The 19,091-nt window shown below is 41.1% G+C and overlaps 1 protein-coding gene across 1 annotated transcript; it reads left to right on the top strand.

Annotated features, from left to right (window-relative positions):
- The first annotated feature begins 2,061 nt into the window (after positions 1–2,061).
- Positions 2,062–18,793, top strand: washc4 (WASH complex subunit 4). Its single transcript, XM_052062299.1, has 33 exons — positions 2,062–2,230; positions 2,683–2,822; positions 4,656–4,709; positions 4,803–4,868; positions 5,020–5,065; positions 5,169–5,236; positions 5,326–5,408; positions 5,645–5,687; positions 5,757–5,860; positions 6,045–6,165; positions 6,698–6,821; positions 6,903–7,030; positions 7,117–7,277; positions 7,360–7,486; positions 8,336–8,461; positions 8,543–8,650; positions 8,880–9,026; positions 9,953–10,032; positions 10,109–10,214; positions 11,409–11,525; positions 11,633–11,801; positions 12,171–12,325; positions 13,470–13,544; positions 13,660–13,764; positions 14,621–14,755; positions 14,839–14,947; positions 15,938–16,004; positions 16,540–16,626; positions 16,768–16,915; positions 17,086–17,182; positions 17,355–17,551; positions 17,660–17,756; positions 17,864–18,793. The coding sequence occupies exons 1-33, from the start codon at positions 2,170–2,172 to the stop codon at positions 17,926–17,928; spliced, it is 3,516 nt and encodes a 1,171-aa protein (XP_051918259.1). The 5' UTR covers positions 2,062–2,169; the 3' UTR covers positions 17,929–18,793.
- The last annotated feature ends 298 nt before the right edge of the window (positions 18,794–19,091 follow it).

Below are 19,091 nucleotides of genomic sequence, written 5' to 3'. Positions count from 1 at the left end.
CACATTTGCTCGAATGCAGTTTTTTAATTTATTCTTATTGTTCTGTTGTTCCACAAGGTAAGATAAGATAAGATAAGATAAGATAAGATAAGATAAGATAAGATAAGAAAACCTTTATTTGTCCCACACAGGGGAAATTTATAGTCTACAGCAGCAAGATTGTGGGTAGAAAGAAGAAATAAGAAATGGCTGAAGGAGCTACCTTGTACTGTCAGGGCGGGCTGGAGGGCGTGGGAGGGACTGTCCATCATAGTTTTTAGCTTAGTTAGCATCCTCCTGTTGCCCACCTCCTCGAGAGTGTCTAGGGAGCAGCCCAGGACAGAACTGGTAGAGCCATTTCGACTAAATTTGTGGATAAATGCCATTTTGCAATAGTGTAATACTTGCTTATCAAAATCAGATAATTTAATAGGTGATTTTGTGATTTCACAATCACATTTCAACAAAAAGTCTATACCCCCCACTTTCTTGAAAATACTTGTAGAGATATTGAACCATGGATTCAGTTTGCGACAGAAAGGCGTTTATACAATTTATTCTAAACATTACTATCATTGATTCAAAGTTGACTGTATTTAGACCTCCTTTTTTTTACATTTTTGACGAATTGTGACTTTCCTACATAGTGTGTTTTGTTTGTCCATATAAAATGATATACAATGGAGTTGGCTTTTTAGAGACTGACATGGATAGGCCAGATTTGAAATGCCTTCAGCCTTGGATAATATGTTTCGTCTAAATGTGGAGAGGTCTCATGGGAGTCTTTTCCATAACTTTAAACTTACTGTTATAATTGTTACTTTGCTGAATTAAAAAAAAAAAACATGTATTTAACTTCTTTTTTTAAAACAGGAATAGATATCATTTGGACTTCATCGCAATGACACAATGAGCGAATTTCACATTTGTTCAAATTCAAATTGAAACCAGATGTTTTGGAGAAAATGGAGAGCACTTTTAAAACCTTTACAATTGTTGATTTGTGTTTTAAAAATAAAACTGTATCATCAGTAAATTGATTTAATTGAAATTCATCATACCCAAACATAAACACATTAATTTTTAAGGGATTAATAATCAAATATGCCAATACTTGGGTACACAAAATGAAAATTTTTGGTGATGCCGGACAGCCTTGTCTAATTCTTTTATGTCTTTATTTTATGGGTCATTCCTGGGTTTAGAGAGATGGAGCTATGTTATTATAAAACACTAGCTGGTTCGCCGCCCTCCGGGCGGCTCATCAGCTAGTTCCTGCGGAAGGCTGGTAAGGTGGTGGTTCGCCGCCCTCCGGGCGGCTCATCAGTTAGTTCCTGCGGAAGGCTGGTAAGGTGGGCCTTCGGCCCACAAAAGTGTTGTTGCTTGGTTCAACTTTTTGTTCATCTTCATTGCTTATCGCGAAAATAAAGAGATATTTAGCTCTACTAAATAACTAACAATTTCATTGCAATGCTTGTGGGTAGACAACATTTTTTCGCTAAGATGCCCGCGCGATCGTAGTGAGCCACTGCCTGAGCGGCGCAGTGGCGGCCCGCAGCGGTGCGGTGAAGTAGGTACGTTTTGAAAAGGGACAGACGGACGGACAGACCGCGTGCGGGACGACGCGCAATATATATATAGATTTTAATGACCTGAATAATCCAGCCCCGAACACAAAATTCCCAAGTGTATCGATCAAAATTTTATATTCGACAGAATCAGACGCTTTAAAGAAATCGATGAACAGAGCAAAATCCTCAGCATCAAAGGAAGATTGATTGTCCAGCAACATTGTTATGAATATTTCGGCCTTAAGTGAAAGCAGATTGATAGTCATCGACTAATTTAGCCAAAACATGTTTGAGTCGATTTGCATAAACCAGAGGTCATATCTTATGATCATTGTAGAGCAAAGGTATACGCCTCCAATTATCAAGTTTCAACAGATCTTTATTTGATGATGATGCAGATGATGAAGATGATGATCAGGAAGAAGAATCTGACAAATCGCAGTGACAATAGGAGCAACAGCAGTTGAAAAATAATGTTGACGCCTCTGCTCGCCTGCTAATCTTCCGGACTACACTTCCCAAGAACGCTTGCGCCTTTTACGCAATCGTAAGACCCATCATGGGCTCCCGGAGCTCTGCATTTTAAAAACAGTATTTGGAGTCTGTATTTTCCTGCGAAATGGCAGTGGAAACTATTGCACCTGACTGGGAATTTGACCGTTTTGACGATGGTTCACAGAGTGAGTTACTGTAATCCGCTCGAATGCTTTTAAAGTAACTGCATCAACCTACAGCAGCTCGCAAGTTATTTCGCCCAAAATGCTCCGTTTCTTTGTTATGGTATCCGGTTTTGTTCGAACCGTTCATCAAACTGAAGCCCGTATTGCTTTGATTGACTGTTAGCTTTGCGTATTATTAATAGTCACCAATAAGCGACTATAAGCTAACGCTCAGTTCATTGCGTTTGACCGGAGGTGACAAGCAGATTGTTGAATGCCTGAGGATAGAAAGTACTTCCGTATTATCATGCACTCATCGGTCATAACATAAGGTACACCCGCATCATTTATTGAGATCCATCAGAAGATCTGTTTGGAACATTGTAATCCGACGCTGGCATTCATTAAACGACTAACGTTTAGTCTCGTACTTCAGCCGAGTGAAGCTAATTATGAAAGATAATTTCCAACAGAAATACACACAGATGTTCAACTCAAGAACTACGCCAAGTTTCTGGAGGAGTACACAACTCAGCTGAGAGGCATTGAGGAGGCTCTTGATGACTCAATCGGAGATGTTTGGGACTTCACTCTGGACCCCATTGCCCTCAAAGTAAGGAAACTACAATTACTGTGAATCTGTTTAGAACATTAAGCAGGCCACAAAGTGACACAAAAAGTCAGAAGCCAATATGAGTGAACTAAAGCAAATTATACTACATATTAAGAAAGATTAGCAATGTGAAGCTTCCTGACAGTCAGAGCAGCAGCTAAAATAGGTCAGAAAGTACTGAAATCCCACTCCTATTCCAACAGTCTGTACTCACGAGGGCGGCACATAGTTGACTGGTTAGCATGTCTGCCTCACAGTGCACATGTGCAGGGTTCGATTCCGGCTTCGGCCTTCCTGTGTGGAGTTTGTATATTCTCCCCATGCCTGCATGGTTTTTCTCCGGGTACTCCTCCCACATTCCAAAAACATGCATGGCAGGTTAATGGAACATTCAAAATTAATTGCCCTTAGGTGTGATTGGATGGATGGATGGACTGATAGATACCTAGGTAGCTAGTTAGCTCGTAGTAAAATAGTGTGGCTTGTTAGAATAAATGTACATAAAGTTATCCCGTATTCACTCTTATATTACGACAAAGCATTTATACAGCAAGATTGCCTTGCAAGGTTTCACTGAGAAAGCCCATGAAGAATGATGTTGAATAGGGGCCAGCTAGTTTGGACTGGATAACCCATTAAGGAATGGAGATGCCAATTGAGGAATGTGGAGCCCAAAGAATGAATTTATGACTTTTCTGAGTAGTCCATTGTGTTATGTTGTGTTCTGACTTCACCAACACTCTCAGACTGAAATCAGATATCCAGCCATCTCGTTACCTCTGCGTCCCCTAAATGCACAATTTACCTGCAGGACGCACAGTTCCAAATAATGTGCGTTTTTCGGACAACAACTACGAAACACACACACTCATAGGCCAGCGATCCCGCAGTAGTGCAGCAGACGAGTTTATGATTCGTCAATTAAGGAGTAACTGTGTACAATCTTTCCGTTCTCTTGTCTTGTTTGTTGTTTCTTAAATGTTGTAGGTTGACTAAACCTAACGCGGGGAATAATAATAATAATGATAATAATAACAATAATAATGATGATAATAATACATGTTGCTGATGGTGTAGTGCAGTGGTGTCAAACATGCGGCCTGCGGGCTGCAACCGGCCCCCAGAGAGGTTTGATCAGGCCCGCACGATCATTTAAAAGTGAATTAAAAAAGCATAAAAGACACGGAATGGATATTTTTAATAATTTGTGGAGTACCCGCTAGGGGACACACGGTTTTGATCAGAGTAGAAGACAACATTGTTTTGAAAATTTCAATTTTAACATTACATATCTTGTCTTTGCGACTTCATTCAGAATAGTTTTACAACAATCTGGCAGCCATGTTTCACTGGGGAGTAAGAAGTCAAAATCATAAGTAATAATGATGTCATTAATCAAAAGTTGACAAGCTACTGTATACGAAGTCTGTAGCTCTGGAGTTATTTTTTTTTCTTGTTGGTGAAATTTAGAGTTGAGTTGCTTGGAAACAATGCAAAGTCCAGCGATAGGTCCTGTGGTGGGGATTGCGAGACGACAAAGTCTCTCTATGTGTGCTTGAAGTTTGAGTGGGGGGGGGGCAGATGATAACTTCATCTGTTTGGGAGGGTGAGGTAGGTTAGTTTGTTTTATTTTGTCTTGGCTTGTCCTTAAAAGTTCTAGACTTCCTGTCTTGCCGGCTTATCTCAGGACAAGCGTAACAGAGAAATAAATGAATTGATGATTTAACTGAACAAAATTTGACCTTGTCGATACCAATACCTGAGTTTGTGGTTGAGCAAAATGTTTAATGACTGTGAAAAAATGTTTAATTTCACCAAAACTTTATCTTTCAGCTCCTCCCACATGAACAGTCCTCCCTGTTGGAGTTGATTAAAACAGACAATAAGGTAAAACCAAGAAAAACATTTCAGGTTTATTTTCAATGATTTATGTCTTTGATTGTAAAAGGGCAATCCTGATTTTTTTTTGATGACTTGCAGGTTCTGAACAAAGTTATCACAGTATATGCTGCTCTTTGTAGTGAAGTGAAGAATCTCAAGTATGAGGTAGAGCATGTAACCGCACCATTTTAATCTGCATTTAATCTGTGGCTGCCGCAGTATTCCCAGAGACTGGTAGTTGTTTTATTGTAGTGTCTATGTAGTGTATAGTACATGCTAAAACTAGAATTATGATTATGGTCATAATCTCTCACAGGCAGAAAACAAGTTCTACAATGGTTTATTGTACTATGGAGAGGGAGGTAATGTGACAGTTCTCTGTTTTAGATTTTCAGTCATTTCCACTGTAGTATTGCTTATTGTTTCAGTATCGATTAGTCAGAGCCATGTATGCCCTTTCAACAGTGTCTGACCTTAGCGTTGTCGAAGGCGAGTCCCAAATTCAGATGGGCCGATTCATCTCATTCTTACAGGTACCAAATGACAGGAATTCAAGTAATACATCAATAAATAAAAATATTTGCAGTGCAAAAAGAAAAAAGACAATCTCATTATCTATCAGGAGCTGTCCTGTTTCGTGTCAAGATGTTATGAAGTGGTGGTCAACATTGTTCACCAGCTGGGGGCCCTCTATAACAGCAATAAGTAAGACCCATAGCCAGAGGCCAAACACTTGAAGAGAAAGAATTTAATAACAGATTAAAATGTTTATCAATGCATGCCGTCCAATTTCCTATAGCACATGGGAAGTTAACTGTAAAACCAATTGATTCAGTTCATATTTGAGCAAGAAAATACTTATCTCTCCACTGTGCAGGTCTTTCATAAACCTTGACTATTTTACCAGCAAACGGTTAAGAGTCTTTTTTTTTATACTTCAGGGCTGCGACAAGAATTATTGATTCATCAAGTGTCCATTTCCAGGTAAGCCTTCACGTATCAGCTGTGGTACTTATGGATGCATGTTGCGTCATGTTGCTTTTCCCCTTGCAGATAGTGTATGAACATCTTGGTGATTTGTTGGTGGTTCTACTTACACTAGATGAAATCATTGAAAATCATGGCACGCTCAAAGATCACTGGAAGATGTATAAGAGGTGAGCCGCAGTATTTTAGTCTGCAGAATAAAGTGAGTGTTTCATTCTTAATTCATGTTTTACACATTTGTTGCAATAATTGGATCCTAATGTTGTGTCTGCGTCATCTACAGGATTATTTATTATTGTCAAACCTACAATAATCCGTAATACATGTTCTGCTACTTGCATGCTTTGTTTACAGGCTATTGAAGTCTGTGCACCACAATCCTGGGAAATTTTCAATTGCCGAAGAGAAACTGAAACCATTTGAGAAGCTCTTGCTTAGACTCGAGGGGCAGTTGCTAGATGGCATGATACTGCAGGTGACTTACAAGCCATACCCTTTCATTTTAAATATCAAATAATCATCCCCTCTGGGATCCAAGCAAACTTGTAATGCGCCGGGGCACCCATTTTAGGTTCCAATGTAACAAGCAAGGCCATGATTTAATTAAAATATTTGGCATATTTTCACAATTTAATATCAAATCGTGCACATATGCCTCTCGTGGTCATCATCACATTCAGCATCACGGGGATGTTGGAACCTATGCCAGCTGACTCCAAGCAAGACACGCTACACCTTGGATGGACTGATTGCTCAATAATGGGCTCACTCACCCACTCACTCATACACACACACACACACACACACACACACACGATCTTTCACATTCGCACTCATGCAATGATCCTGCGGGACTGGCCTGGAGAGAAATCACACAAGCACAAGTCATGCAAACGACACACAGAAAGAGCCAGAAGCGATTCAACCACAGAATTCACATTGTGTTGCTGATGGCATCTGAGCATGATCAATAACTCAGACCTGTCTTGTCATGTACAATGCAACAGGGGTGTGTGGACCAGAGATTTGACGATCCTGGGAAAGGTGTAACCATCACTAAAAACACCACTTTTGCTGAGGAGTTTGCCTTCAATATACGGACCATATTCTCCAATGTGGAATCTAAGATTGGTCAGGTTTATTCCTTGTGATAATTGTTTTTCATAGGCTGTTCTCACTTTAATTTGAGCGGTTTATGTCTGTGCTTGACAGGGGAACCGTCAGAAATTGATCAGAGAGATAAATATGCTGGAGTCTGTGCTCTTTTTGTGCTTCACTTTTACATCTTTCGAAGTGTAGACAAAAAGCTCTACAAAGCACTCCTCGATGTTTGTAAAAAGGTATTCTAATGAGTACTGGTATAATGGTCACTGCTGTTTCCCTTGACACATCTTGCTGAAAAATGTGCTTGTTATGTTTTCTTCAGGTTCCAGCTGTTACTCTGACTGCTAACATCATCTGGTTTCCCGACACATTCCTCCTTAGCAAGGCTCCTGCTGCAGCCAAACTGATAGACAAGAAAAGTGCTCAAGCGATCCGAGCACAACGAGACACCTTCCTTCAGCAAAAAGCCCAGACACTGTCTAAGTAATTTGTTTCTTTTTTTTCTTTCTTTTTTTTTTAAAGGCCAATGAAAATTCGAGCTTTAATAACATCGGGTTGTCTTCAGGGATGTTCAGTCATACTATGTGTTTGTAACGTCATGGATGATGAAGATGGAGTCCATTCTGTGCAAGGAGCAAAAGAGTGACAAGATGGCGGAAGACCTTAACAGCAGGTGTAATGTATTTGTTCAGGTAAGACACTCATTGCAGAATCTTTTCTACTATTCAGCACATTATCATGTCATGTTTATGTGTCGCTCAGACCGTTGAACAGAGGCTCGACGCAGGAACAGATTGTCTTACACTGCCCGCAGCAGGCGCAGTTTTCTATGAAGCCACTATGTGTTCGCTTCTCCAACTAACACCTGACCTCTGCAGCCTCTGCCGGCTTTTTATTGATCGTGCATGCAAATTACAAATGATATATCAGAAAAACACTTCCTTCTTCATTTATATACCATGCCCCTGGACGGCCCCAATGGGTCACCCCACAGTGGACCCCGGAAGGCCAAGGCATTCCCTTGGTACAAGCACCAACATCCATAAACCAACAGAAACGTAGACATTTTAATGAGTGGCCTTTTCATGAACTGATACATCTGTAACCGGCTGTGACCTCTTCTCAGAATGGAGCATACCAAATACTCCCTATTGTCCGAAGTTAAATCTTCCTTTCCAGGTTGTCAGTTAACAGGCGCCTGTGGATCAATTCACCTCAAATTGACCCCTGATTCTCTGAGCTCCATTATGTACAAGCTGTATGGACCCACACGTTCGAGGTCAATCAAGCATGTAACAAAATGAACTCTCAAACATGATAAAAAAAAATTGCTTGTCTTTTCTCCATCATTATGTCATTGAATAATGTGAATTAGAGCTATAATGCAGAGCCGTGCTTCATTTGGAAAAACTGCAGAATTGTATGTTGTACGATACATAGTAGCTTTTTAAAAATCTAGATGACTTTATTGACCTGTACAATTATTATTATTTTCTCATTTGAAAGCTTACCTTGTGCGCACCCCCCCTCCACGCACGTAGGGTGTCCTGTTTGCATACAGCATCAGTACCATTATCAAGACCACCATGAACATGTACATGTCCATGCAGCGGCCCATGACCAAGACATCGGTCAAAGCGCTGTGTCGACTGGTGGAATTGTTGAAAGTGCGTAAACCTGTCCATTAAATTGAGGCTGTCAGGACTTGGCAGACGTACCGATGTTGTGTCATGTCACTGTCTCCCAAGGCAGTGGAGCACACATTTCACAGACGGTCCATGGTCGTAGCAGATTCTGTCTCTCACATCACTCAGCAGCTGCAGTCACAGGCCCTCAACGCCATCTATGTTGCCAAGGTAACAAACAAGCTATAGTATATTGCATGACATTTCAGCGCTTTTGAAAACCGCCCTGTATCTTTCCTCCAGTCAGTTGTTTGGGTATGTTCATTACTGCATTGTGGTTGTAGACTACAGTTTTTCTGTGGCTCTCATCAGATAAGTAAGCATAATGTAATCAATAAGGTGGTTTTGGGGTTAAGAAGGTCTCTGCTGTGTTATTCTTACACGGTTTGTTTATTCCCAGAAAAGAGTGATATCTGACAAGAAGTACAGTGAACAGCGTCTGGATGTGCTCTCCTCCTTGGTGCTCGCCGAAAATGTTCTGAGTGGACCCAGCACAAAAGAGAGACGTCTTGTGGTGTCTTTGGCTCTCTGTGTTGGTACTCAGCTGGTAAGTGTGCACCCTTTGGGTCGGGGTACTCAAAGAAAGACTGTACATTCAATGTAAAGTATGAATTTACCCGAAGGCAGAGATTTGGATCCTTTTGAACATTTGGAAATTTGCTCACTACGTCGCTTTTACCAACGTCCACACAGGGGTACATGAAATTAAAGCACAGCTTTGCATTGTGTTTTATTTTGACTTCATGTGGACCCTGGACCGGACGTTTCCAAGATCTGGTTCACACAGATTATTTGAACAATATGCAATACAGAATTAGATGAAGGCGCAGTGAATGAAATGCAAAGAGATCACTTTTACAGGGGGAAAATAACAAAAATAATCCAATCCAGACAACACTGAAAAATATTTTAGTTTGTCGAAAATATTTGCAGTTTATCCTGTTTGTGAACAGATCAGGTAACAGATGCATATTATCTACAGCTGTCTTGTGAAGAAGAAGTTTGAAATGTCAGATACCCCTTGTTACCTAAACACACCAGGTGAATCAAGATCACAAAGTCAGTGAAAACAGTCACACCTCAATAGATGCAGCCACGTCCGGACCGGTGGTCACATCGAAAAGAAGACTTATACTTTCTAGCTATTTTATCTATCATGTGATTTTTACACCCCAGCAGGTGTTGTTAGGCCATGAGATCAACAGAAAACACATTCTTTGTAAAGCAATTAACCCACGTGATACTCTGTCTGCTACACTTTCACATAATGCACAAAGCACAAAAAACAAAACCGGTCAAAAGATACAAAGAGAACTTGCGATCTGAAATTTCATGCAAGTCATTCCGCTACGTTATATATATTATTGTGAATAATACACAATTGGGGTTGGCATAACGAATAACAATGTGCCAAATATTTAAAATCAATTCGGTAGGTTACGTAAATAACGTGCATATTTTATATGACCGTAGAAAACCTTCAGAGATGAGGAGTTGCTTCCACTACAGCTTGTGTTGAAGAAGCTGGACCTGATAAGTGAGCTGAGTGAAAGGTGGGGTAAAATGAGGATGAAATTGAACAACTTGGATGCGACAGACGTATACATCTGTTTTACTTTACTTCTAAAGGGTCAAACTTCAGTGTGACTGCAGCTTCCTTTACTGGCATCGAGCAGTGTTTCCTATCTACTTGGATGATGTTTATGAAAATGCTGTGGATGCAGCACGAATACACGTAAGATCCGTGGTCTGTTCACGCATCACACATATCATGTCAGTTTCATATACGATGGAACCTTGATTTCACGGACCTGGAGCCAGCGAACTCCGGATTTAACAGACAGAAAATAGTGAGTGTTTTAAGTCTGTTAATCCCGGAATTTGCCACAGGGCCAGTAAACGGCGCTGTGGTGCCATCAACAGGCAGATATTGCATTGCCGAAATCATAGATAAATAGACTTAAAGTAGACTAGAGCAGGCTAAAATATATCACCGTGGCGGCCGTGTTGGCATTGACCATTTTCACATCAAATGGAATGCATGGATAGCCAGTCCCCTTTATAAGCATTGAAACGGCAAAGTCAAGTCCCTTTTTTTGTTGTATAGTGAAGACATTTGGGTTTCAGATTAAAATATGAATCTGAGACAAAGGTTCAGAATTCCAATTCTTATTTCATAATATTTACCTTTACAGGACAGCGCACCTTTTGTTTGAGCGCACCCAGATGTGTGTTTCCAATTACTCAGGTGTTGCCTTATCAATAGCTTTGATCGATTTACCCTCTTATGTCAGCTTCAAAATGGTTTGCTTTTCTCCCATGAATGGCTCTCCGGTCTTCATGATTGTTGAATAGCAAATTAATTGTTCACAGATGAAACCCAAAGCCAAAAAATAAGCACTATCTGATATTTAAGCTATCAATCTAAAATGCAGCACCTCATTAACCAGAAACACCGATCAGTCACATGTTCCAATAATTTACTCACTTGAAAATTGCATGTTTAAAAAAAAAAGGTGCTCTGTTCTGAGTTGTTGAACACATCTAGATGTGAATACTGTGAAATAAGAGCCACAATTCTGAATACTGTCTGATATTCATCTTTTGATCTGAAACCCAAATGTTTTCATTGTATCCTTGAAGAATTTCAATGTTGTTTACTGTTTCCATTCAAATACTGTAGTCCCACCTAATACTCTTTTTGTACAATTTGCTGATGATTTTTCTTGCAACCACATTTAGATTTTAAAAACACTCTGCGATATATCCAAAGCCTTATCAGTGAATAATCTATGTATTTGAATGAGTGAGGCTGAATACTGTTCATTAGTTAGAGATTTATTTGTACCGTGTGATGACAGGTACCGCATTTCAGTGTCTTCATGCGTTTAATTGTGCCCTTTTCTTTTGTCATGATTGATTCATACAGTACATGTTTAGTGCCCTGAGGGACTGCGTGCCCTCCATGATGCAAACCAAGCACTTGGAGTCCTATGACCAGCTACTGGAGAGCTACGACAAGGAGATCATGGATGTTTTCAATGAGGTGAGTCAAAGTGGACTGCAGTAGAAAGAGAGGGATGAAGTTAGTTTGCGTTGACATAGACGGAACCGCAGTTACACCGTTTGCTTTGCGTTTGTGTTGAATTCAAGCACTTGCTGGATACATTGTGTAAAGAGATAGAGAAGGACTTGCGGCTCTCCGTTCACACGCACCTGAAGCTGGATGACAGGAACCCGTTCAAAGTTGGCATGAAGGACCTGGCCCACTTCTTCTACCTCAAACCCATCAGATTCTTCAACCGGTTCATTCATATCAAAGGTGCCTAAAAATTCCTGCTCTTAAGAGCTCTAATCCAATTTACAATCGACAAAGTCTGGTGTTCTCAACCGGTCTTGCCCTGGGACAGATATTTTTGCAGTGGAAGTACTCATCTGTCTGTTTTCGAGAGTGTCTTCATTAGGCTTGTGGATGAGCTGAAACCTAAACCAGCTGACAGTTGTGTGAGAGGTGGCACTAATGGAAGACAAACCAAATGTGTATTGTGTTTTTTTTTTATTTTTATTTTTTCAAAAATAGCCATCCAAAACGTGACAGTATAAACTGTACAAATACGGTAATTATTTCATGTGCAAAATGGCTCTCAGAGCACATCACTGTTGTACATAACCAATGCAAATGTGCTTCCAGCCTACGTGACCCATTATCTGGATAAAACATTCTACAACCTGACCACTGTGGCTCTTCATGACTGGGCCACCTACAGCGAGATGAGAAACCTTGCTATACAGCGTTACGGACTGAAAATGACAGAAGCACACCTGCCGAGCCAAACACTGGAGCAGGTCTGTTGGTTTGTAACACGTCATTTTGGCAATGCTCAGCGTCAAGCGTTCATAGAAATGCAGTTGTGAATTAACAAACTGTCAAAAGAGGTAATTGTGCAATCATAAAACACACACCCCTATTTACAAATTGGTTCAAATTCAAACAAAGAACAAACGTGAGGTGGCTGACTTAATTTTATTAATTTATTTTTTGACATTAACTGGACAGTGAACGCCGCTAACAAAATTGGAGGTTGGATTAAGCCATCCGACCAATATCCCACCATCTGATGTAGCATCAGTGATAGGACAGCACCTGATGGCCTTGTGGTGTTTTAAGGCTGGAGCACAAGACGGTTAACAATATGTGGCATCATGAGCTTCGGGATTGTAACTTTTGACGGTCACTCATATTAAAACATCAGGAGCGGGGAAATCAATGCAATGACTGGAATAAAGAATGAAGCCGTGAAGGAATGAATCTGTCACTGACGTCGATTGCGTGAGTGACACAGAGAAGTATTTAATCCCTCACAAACAGTCTAATACAGCATACATCAAGCCAATCATTCTAGACAGAATTCTGGGTCATCAACTGTTCCTAAGGTTCCAAGGGGATCGAGGCAGAGTGGCCGTGCGTGTGCCCGCTCAGGTATGGGCAAATGGCCTGTGAGGAGAATCTTGGTGTTCTCAACTGCAATCCGTCCTATGAGGTGTGAATCAGTTTTCCCTGATGCTCCGTTAGTCTCCAGTAACTAAATATTTTCCTCTTCTCTGTGTATCTGTGTATCTGGACTTGCTGCCACATACAGAAAGTAATTGTGCAGAGGTATTTAGGTGACATAAGACCCTTGCGTAAGAGCACTTCAATGGGCCCAGATCATCTACTTGAGAGGCTACCTACCCGTTGGTCAAATTTTTGTCCACTTCACAATTAAATAAAAATACTGGACCAAATACAATGTCAAATTCGTACATATTTGTTACACCCCCCCTCCCCACCACCACCACCAAAAAAAAAAAACACAGACATCTTACCTTGTCTCACATCAAAGTGATGTCTGATGTCACCTTTCTTAACCTTGCATGAAAGGTTATCATGAACTTAAAATCTATTTTGTAAGTGCAAAAACACTCTTCTAACGCTGATATTTTCAACAAGGGCTTGGATGTGTTGGAGATCATGAGGAACATCCATGTTTTTGTCTCTCGCTACCTATATAACCTCAACAACCAGGTTAGAATTGTATTCATTTATTTATTTAATTGTTTATTATTCTTTTAACGGCCCTGCCAATGCTCCTGCTGCCACGCTGTGAAGTATTTATGAAGTAACCGTTATTGTCTCATAGATCTTTATTGAGAAGGCAAGCAACAACAAGCACTTAAACACCATCAATATCCGACACATCGCCAACTCTATCCGTACCCACGGCACTGGCATTATGAACACCACGGTGAGTGAATAGGAACCTTGTGCTTTGAGTTTATCATTGTTAGATAATAACCTCTCTTTTGACTAACACATCACCCAAATCACCAAAACGGCTTTCTTCCACCTCAAAAACATTTCTCTTCTCCGCCCTTCACTTTCTTTCAACACTGCTCAAACCCTCATCCACGCCTTCATCACCTCCCGCCTTGACTACTGCAATAGCATTCATTCTCTACGGTACAACCTCCAAACTCCTCAATAAACTACAGTACATCCAGAATGCCGCCGCCCGCCTGCTCACCGATACACGCACTCGTGATCACATCACCCCCGTCCTTAAAAACCTCCAATGGCTCTCCATTCCTCAGCATATTCAATTTCAACTCCTCCTCCTCACCTATAAAGCCCTTCACAATCAGGCCCCCTACTACCTTTCCGACTTTCTTTACCAATACACTCCTTCCCGCAATCTCCGCTCCTCAAACACAAACCTCCGCGCCATCCCCGTGACCAAGCTCAAAACCTGGGGGGACCGAGCCTTCTCCGTCGCCGCCCCCACCCTCTGGAACGCTCTACCACAACACATCCGCAACTGTACTCACCTCCAATCCTTCAAATCAGCTCTCAAAACGTATCTGTTCCGCAATGATTTTAACACCTTCTCTTTTACCCATTTTTGCATTTTATTTTTTCATCTAAATATGCTTTTGTGAACTATGTATGCTTGTTTTAAGTGCACATTTTTATCCTGTGTTTTAAGCTCTTGTTAAGTGTCTTTGAGTATGATGAAAAGCGTTTTCAAATAAAATATATTATTATTAGTAGTAGTAGTAGTAGTAGTAGTACTAACTTGCGGAAGGAATTTCTCTCTCCTTTAGGTGAACTTCACCTACCAGTTCCTGCGCAAGAAGTTTTACATCTTCAGTCAGTTCATGTATGACGAACACATCAAATCCAGGCTCATCAAGGACATTCGCTTCTTCAGAGAAACAAAGGATGAGTCTGACCAAAAGGTAGGACAAAGAAATGAAAGAAAAGCAGACATTTCTGAGGATGGAAATATTTTGCTTCAAATTCACCGATGACTTTGTTGTAGTATCCTTTTGAGCGTGCAGAAAAGTTTAACCGTGGCATCAGGAAACTGGGCATCACTCCCGATGGGCAGAGTTACCTGGACCAGTTCAGACAGCTCATCAGTCAGATTGGTAAAATGTATACACACACACATACATCTTATTTGCATGCTGTGTTGTTGTTTTTTGTTTTTTGTTTTTCTGTTTTATTTTTAAAGCATGACATTTCTGAGGTTGAAATTTTTGTTCCGGTGTTCCTGTGTGGACATGTCTCTGAGTACTCTGGTTTTCGCCCCCATTTCGAAAACATGCATGTTCAGTGAATCAAAGAGTCTAAATCAATTTTTCTTAACCTCGGTTCGATCGAACCCAGATGGATTGGTGAGTCAGTCTCAAGGGTTCAGTGGCGGTCAGGACGTACGCACTGATTCATGACAACTCGTCAGATCAACAACGCTCGCTTCTCTCCCTATCTTGACAAGCTGTCCTTTCTGAGAATGTTAGACATAAAAACAAAGAAAAGGAACAGGCTTCGTTGCATAAATGATGTTAGAGTGGCACCTGCCGAGGTGACGCCAAGTATTCATTTCTGTACGGCAACAGCAAAAAATTTATGGACAGTGCAACTTCTAGAGAATGTAACAAATTTGTTTTGCAACCAAGGAGGGACCAAAACCAAATGTAGCATTCAGTGAATGCTATCAGAAGAACATACTGTATAAAAAATTGATATTCATTGAGTTTGTGTTTTTTAATGTAAATGTTTTTGGTGGGGAGAGTGAAATTCATTTGTTAGGTTTTTTGTTTTTTTTTTTCGAACAATGTGCCCTGACGTAAGAAGTACTTCCTGTTTGTTTGACTGGATTGATTTCTTAATATTCCAGCTTGGGTGATTTGTCGTTTCAGATATCATTGTTGCAATGCTTCCCAAAGCATTTTGGTATAAGTCCGATCCATAAATAACCCCTGCCCCCCCTCCCCCCCCCCCAAAAAAACAGCTGTTGTTTGGCTTGACATTAAATCTCAAAATCATTACAAGGATAGAGATTGTTTCAGTTATTGAAATATGTTACATTCCGTATTGATTAAGTAACTAATGTGGACTTGACATTTGTCTTCCAGGTAATGCCATGGGTTACGTCCGTATGATCCGCTCAGGAGGACTCCACTGCTGTAGTAGTGCCATTCGGTAAACTGTGCAATGACAACAAACATTCTAAATGTGAAGAACGACTTGGCCGTGTGGTTGTCTTACCACCAGTTTAGTCAAATTCAAAATGAAATGTCACATTTAAGGTGGCCCGGTAGTCCAGTGGTTAGCACGTCGGCTTCACAGTGCAGAGGTACCGGGTTCGATTCCAGCTCCGGCCTCCCTGTGTGGAGTTTGCATGTTCTCCCCGGGCCTGCGTGGGTTTTCTCCGGGTACTCCAGTTTCCTCCCACATTCCAATAACATGCGTGGCAGGCTGATTGAACACTCTAAATTGTCCCTAGGTGTGAGTGTGAGCGTGGATGGTTGTTCGTCTCTGTGTGCCCTGCGAGTGGCTGGCAACCGATTCAGGGTTCCCCCCGCCTACTGCCCGGAGACAGCTGGGATAGGCTCTGACACCCCCCGCGACCCTAGTGAGGATCAAGCGGTTCGGAAGATGAATGAAAGAATGTCAAATTTATCAATGCATATGAGTCATGGTATATTTCTATTGTGCTGTGTGTGGGTCTTTGAAGGTTTGTCCCAGATTTGGAGGATATTGTCAATTTTGAGGAGCTCGTAAAGGAGGAAGGACTGTCAGAGGAAACTCAGAGAGCTGCAGGGTAACGTATTGGTCCATCATGCTGACATTGTGGATTTCATGTGAATTCATGTGATTCCGCTTTCAGTGTCCAATATGGGGCACAGAACAAATTAAATGTAAAAGTGAACTTTACCTCATGAACTTTGCTCGTTGCATGCAGCGTGTTGGATTCCGTATTAGGAGATTTGACAAGCAATTCTGCCGAGGGGACAGAATACTTCAAGATGCTGGTGGAAGTGTTTGCGCCCGAGTTTCGACGTGCAAAGAACATGCACCTGAGGAACTTCTACATGATTGTGCCCCCACTGGTGAGTACCAAGTCATTGTCAGTAACGTGACTCATTTCCACTGGTAAACGCCAATGGCCCTGAAGAAGCTCAAACTTCAACAGAGTGTGACACCACAAATAGGTCATTTGTGTGATGACAGTTTCAGTGGATTGGCCCATTTTACACCACCAAATCAATTTGTCCTTTAGACTGTGAACTTTGTGGAACATTCCATCAGTTGCAAAGAGAAGCTGAACAAGAAGAACAAGACCGGAGCTGCTTTTACAGATGATGGATTTGCTATGGGTAAGTGACCTACATTGAGGGGAGGGGCGGGAAGGGGCGGGAAGGGGCGGGAAGGGGCGGGAAGGGGCGGGAAGGGGCGGGAAGGGGCGGGAAGGGACGTGCGGGACGACACATACAGCATGGTATAGCACAAAATCTTAAATAAACGCACACTTTCTCACTTTTTGTTCAGGTGTGGCATACATTCTGAAGCTGCTGGACCAATACTTGGAGTTCGACTCCCTGCACTGGTTCCAATCGGTCAGAGATAAGTACAAGAAGGAGATGAATGCTGTGGTGAAGGAGCAGCACCTCCACTCTGCCAGTCAGGATCAAAAGTTGCTGCAAACAATGAACTTGACCCAGAAAAGATTGGATCTCTACCTTCAGGTACAGACTTCATGTAACCTTGCCTCCCTCCCTCAGGTTTTTCTACTTCTTAAATGGCCACTTTGGCGGGCACGGAGTATTTACATTCTATTTGATCTCCTCCTGCAGGAGTTTGAGCTACTTCACTTCTCCTTAAGCAGCGCCCGTATTTTCTTCAGAGCGGACAAGACAGCAGATGAGGAGACTCAAGAAAAGAAGGATAAAGGTTCACTGATGAGTTTTAAATTCAAAAACCTCAATTGCCTGTGAAAAACGTCTTCTGGGAAAATGAATCAGTCTTGATGGTTTTGTCATCTTTTTTCCCCTCAACAGAAGACGCCTCTAAAGCCGGAGGATCTTCTGATGGACCCACCCCTGCAGAGCCGGGATCAAAGTGACCCTGTTGTGATTTCAGCCGCAAGCGAACAAAGAATGAAAGTGAATATAGAACAATATCAGAGTGCACTGTGAGCAACATTTGGCTTAGGTCTCAAGACTGCAAACTTGACAAATTTTCCTGGGAGGAATGGAAAGATTTGCTCGATATGTATGTCAACATTTGTGTGTTTTTAGCAAAAGACTGTGCACTCTTTAAGACTTACTGACTTTGCAACGTGTCTTTTCTGTCTATCCATTTCATGTACAACTTAACCTCAGTAGGGTCATGGGTTAGGTGGAGCTTATCCCAGATGACTTTGCATCAGAGGCAGGGCACACCCTGCACTGTTTGCCAGTCGATAATATTAGTAATAATAATGTTAACAGTTCATAGCTCTTTGATTGTGTTCTATTCGATGAGCCCAAAATTATTATTTTTTTCTTCTGCCAAGTAGCTTTGAGAAACTCCAAATAAGTCCAACCTGTCTTTTACACAAATCCCTTGTCATCATGATTGTCCATAGCCTTACCTGGTGGCTTTGTTCTTAACACCTCAGTATGCACAGTAGCAAAGTATTGTGTGCCATAATTGCATACAGCTCATTTTTACGGTCCTTTTGCCACATTTTTTAACAGTATATGTGCCTTTCTGAACTGTATACATCTGATTTATGAATAACAGATTAACATAGAAAACAATACACAGAATCTCTCTTGCAAAATGCAAGACATTTTTTGCAGCACAGGCAATCATTGCATTTGACATATTTCTTGATTGTATATTCATTGACGTGATACGTGTAATGTTTGCTCAAATGACATTCCATCAATTTAACGTATTTGGGTACCTAATTGAAAAATAATAAAACTTGCACTTTGGAATGATTTTGAATCGCAAAATTGCTTATACACTGAGAAAGTGAGTCGGCGTGTGTGCGAATAATTTTTCCAGTGATTTGGTTGATTGCAGGAGCAGTTTAGACCCATATACAGTACAGGAGACAACGTGATTAGGGGAAGCTTTTGTCTGCTTTAATACAGAGATGAAGCGGTTGCCTCAAGAAATACAAGACAGGTCTGCAGATTTCGCCACAAATTTTCCTCTGAAATTCTGTTGTCCAAACAGCTTCAACTCAAATTTTCTATTTTTCCTTAGTACTAATTTTTTTTGTGACCATTTTTT

The sequence above is a fragment of the Hippocampus zosterae genome, chromosome 3, assembly GCF_025434085.1.
Source record: "Hippocampus zosterae strain Florida chromosome 3, ASM2543408v3, whole genome shotgun sequence".
In the NCBI taxonomy this organism is placed as follows: Eukaryota; Metazoa; Chordata; class Actinopteri; order Syngnathiformes; family Syngnathidae; genus Hippocampus; species Hippocampus zosterae.
This window is presented reverse-complemented; position numbering and strand designations above follow the sequence as displayed.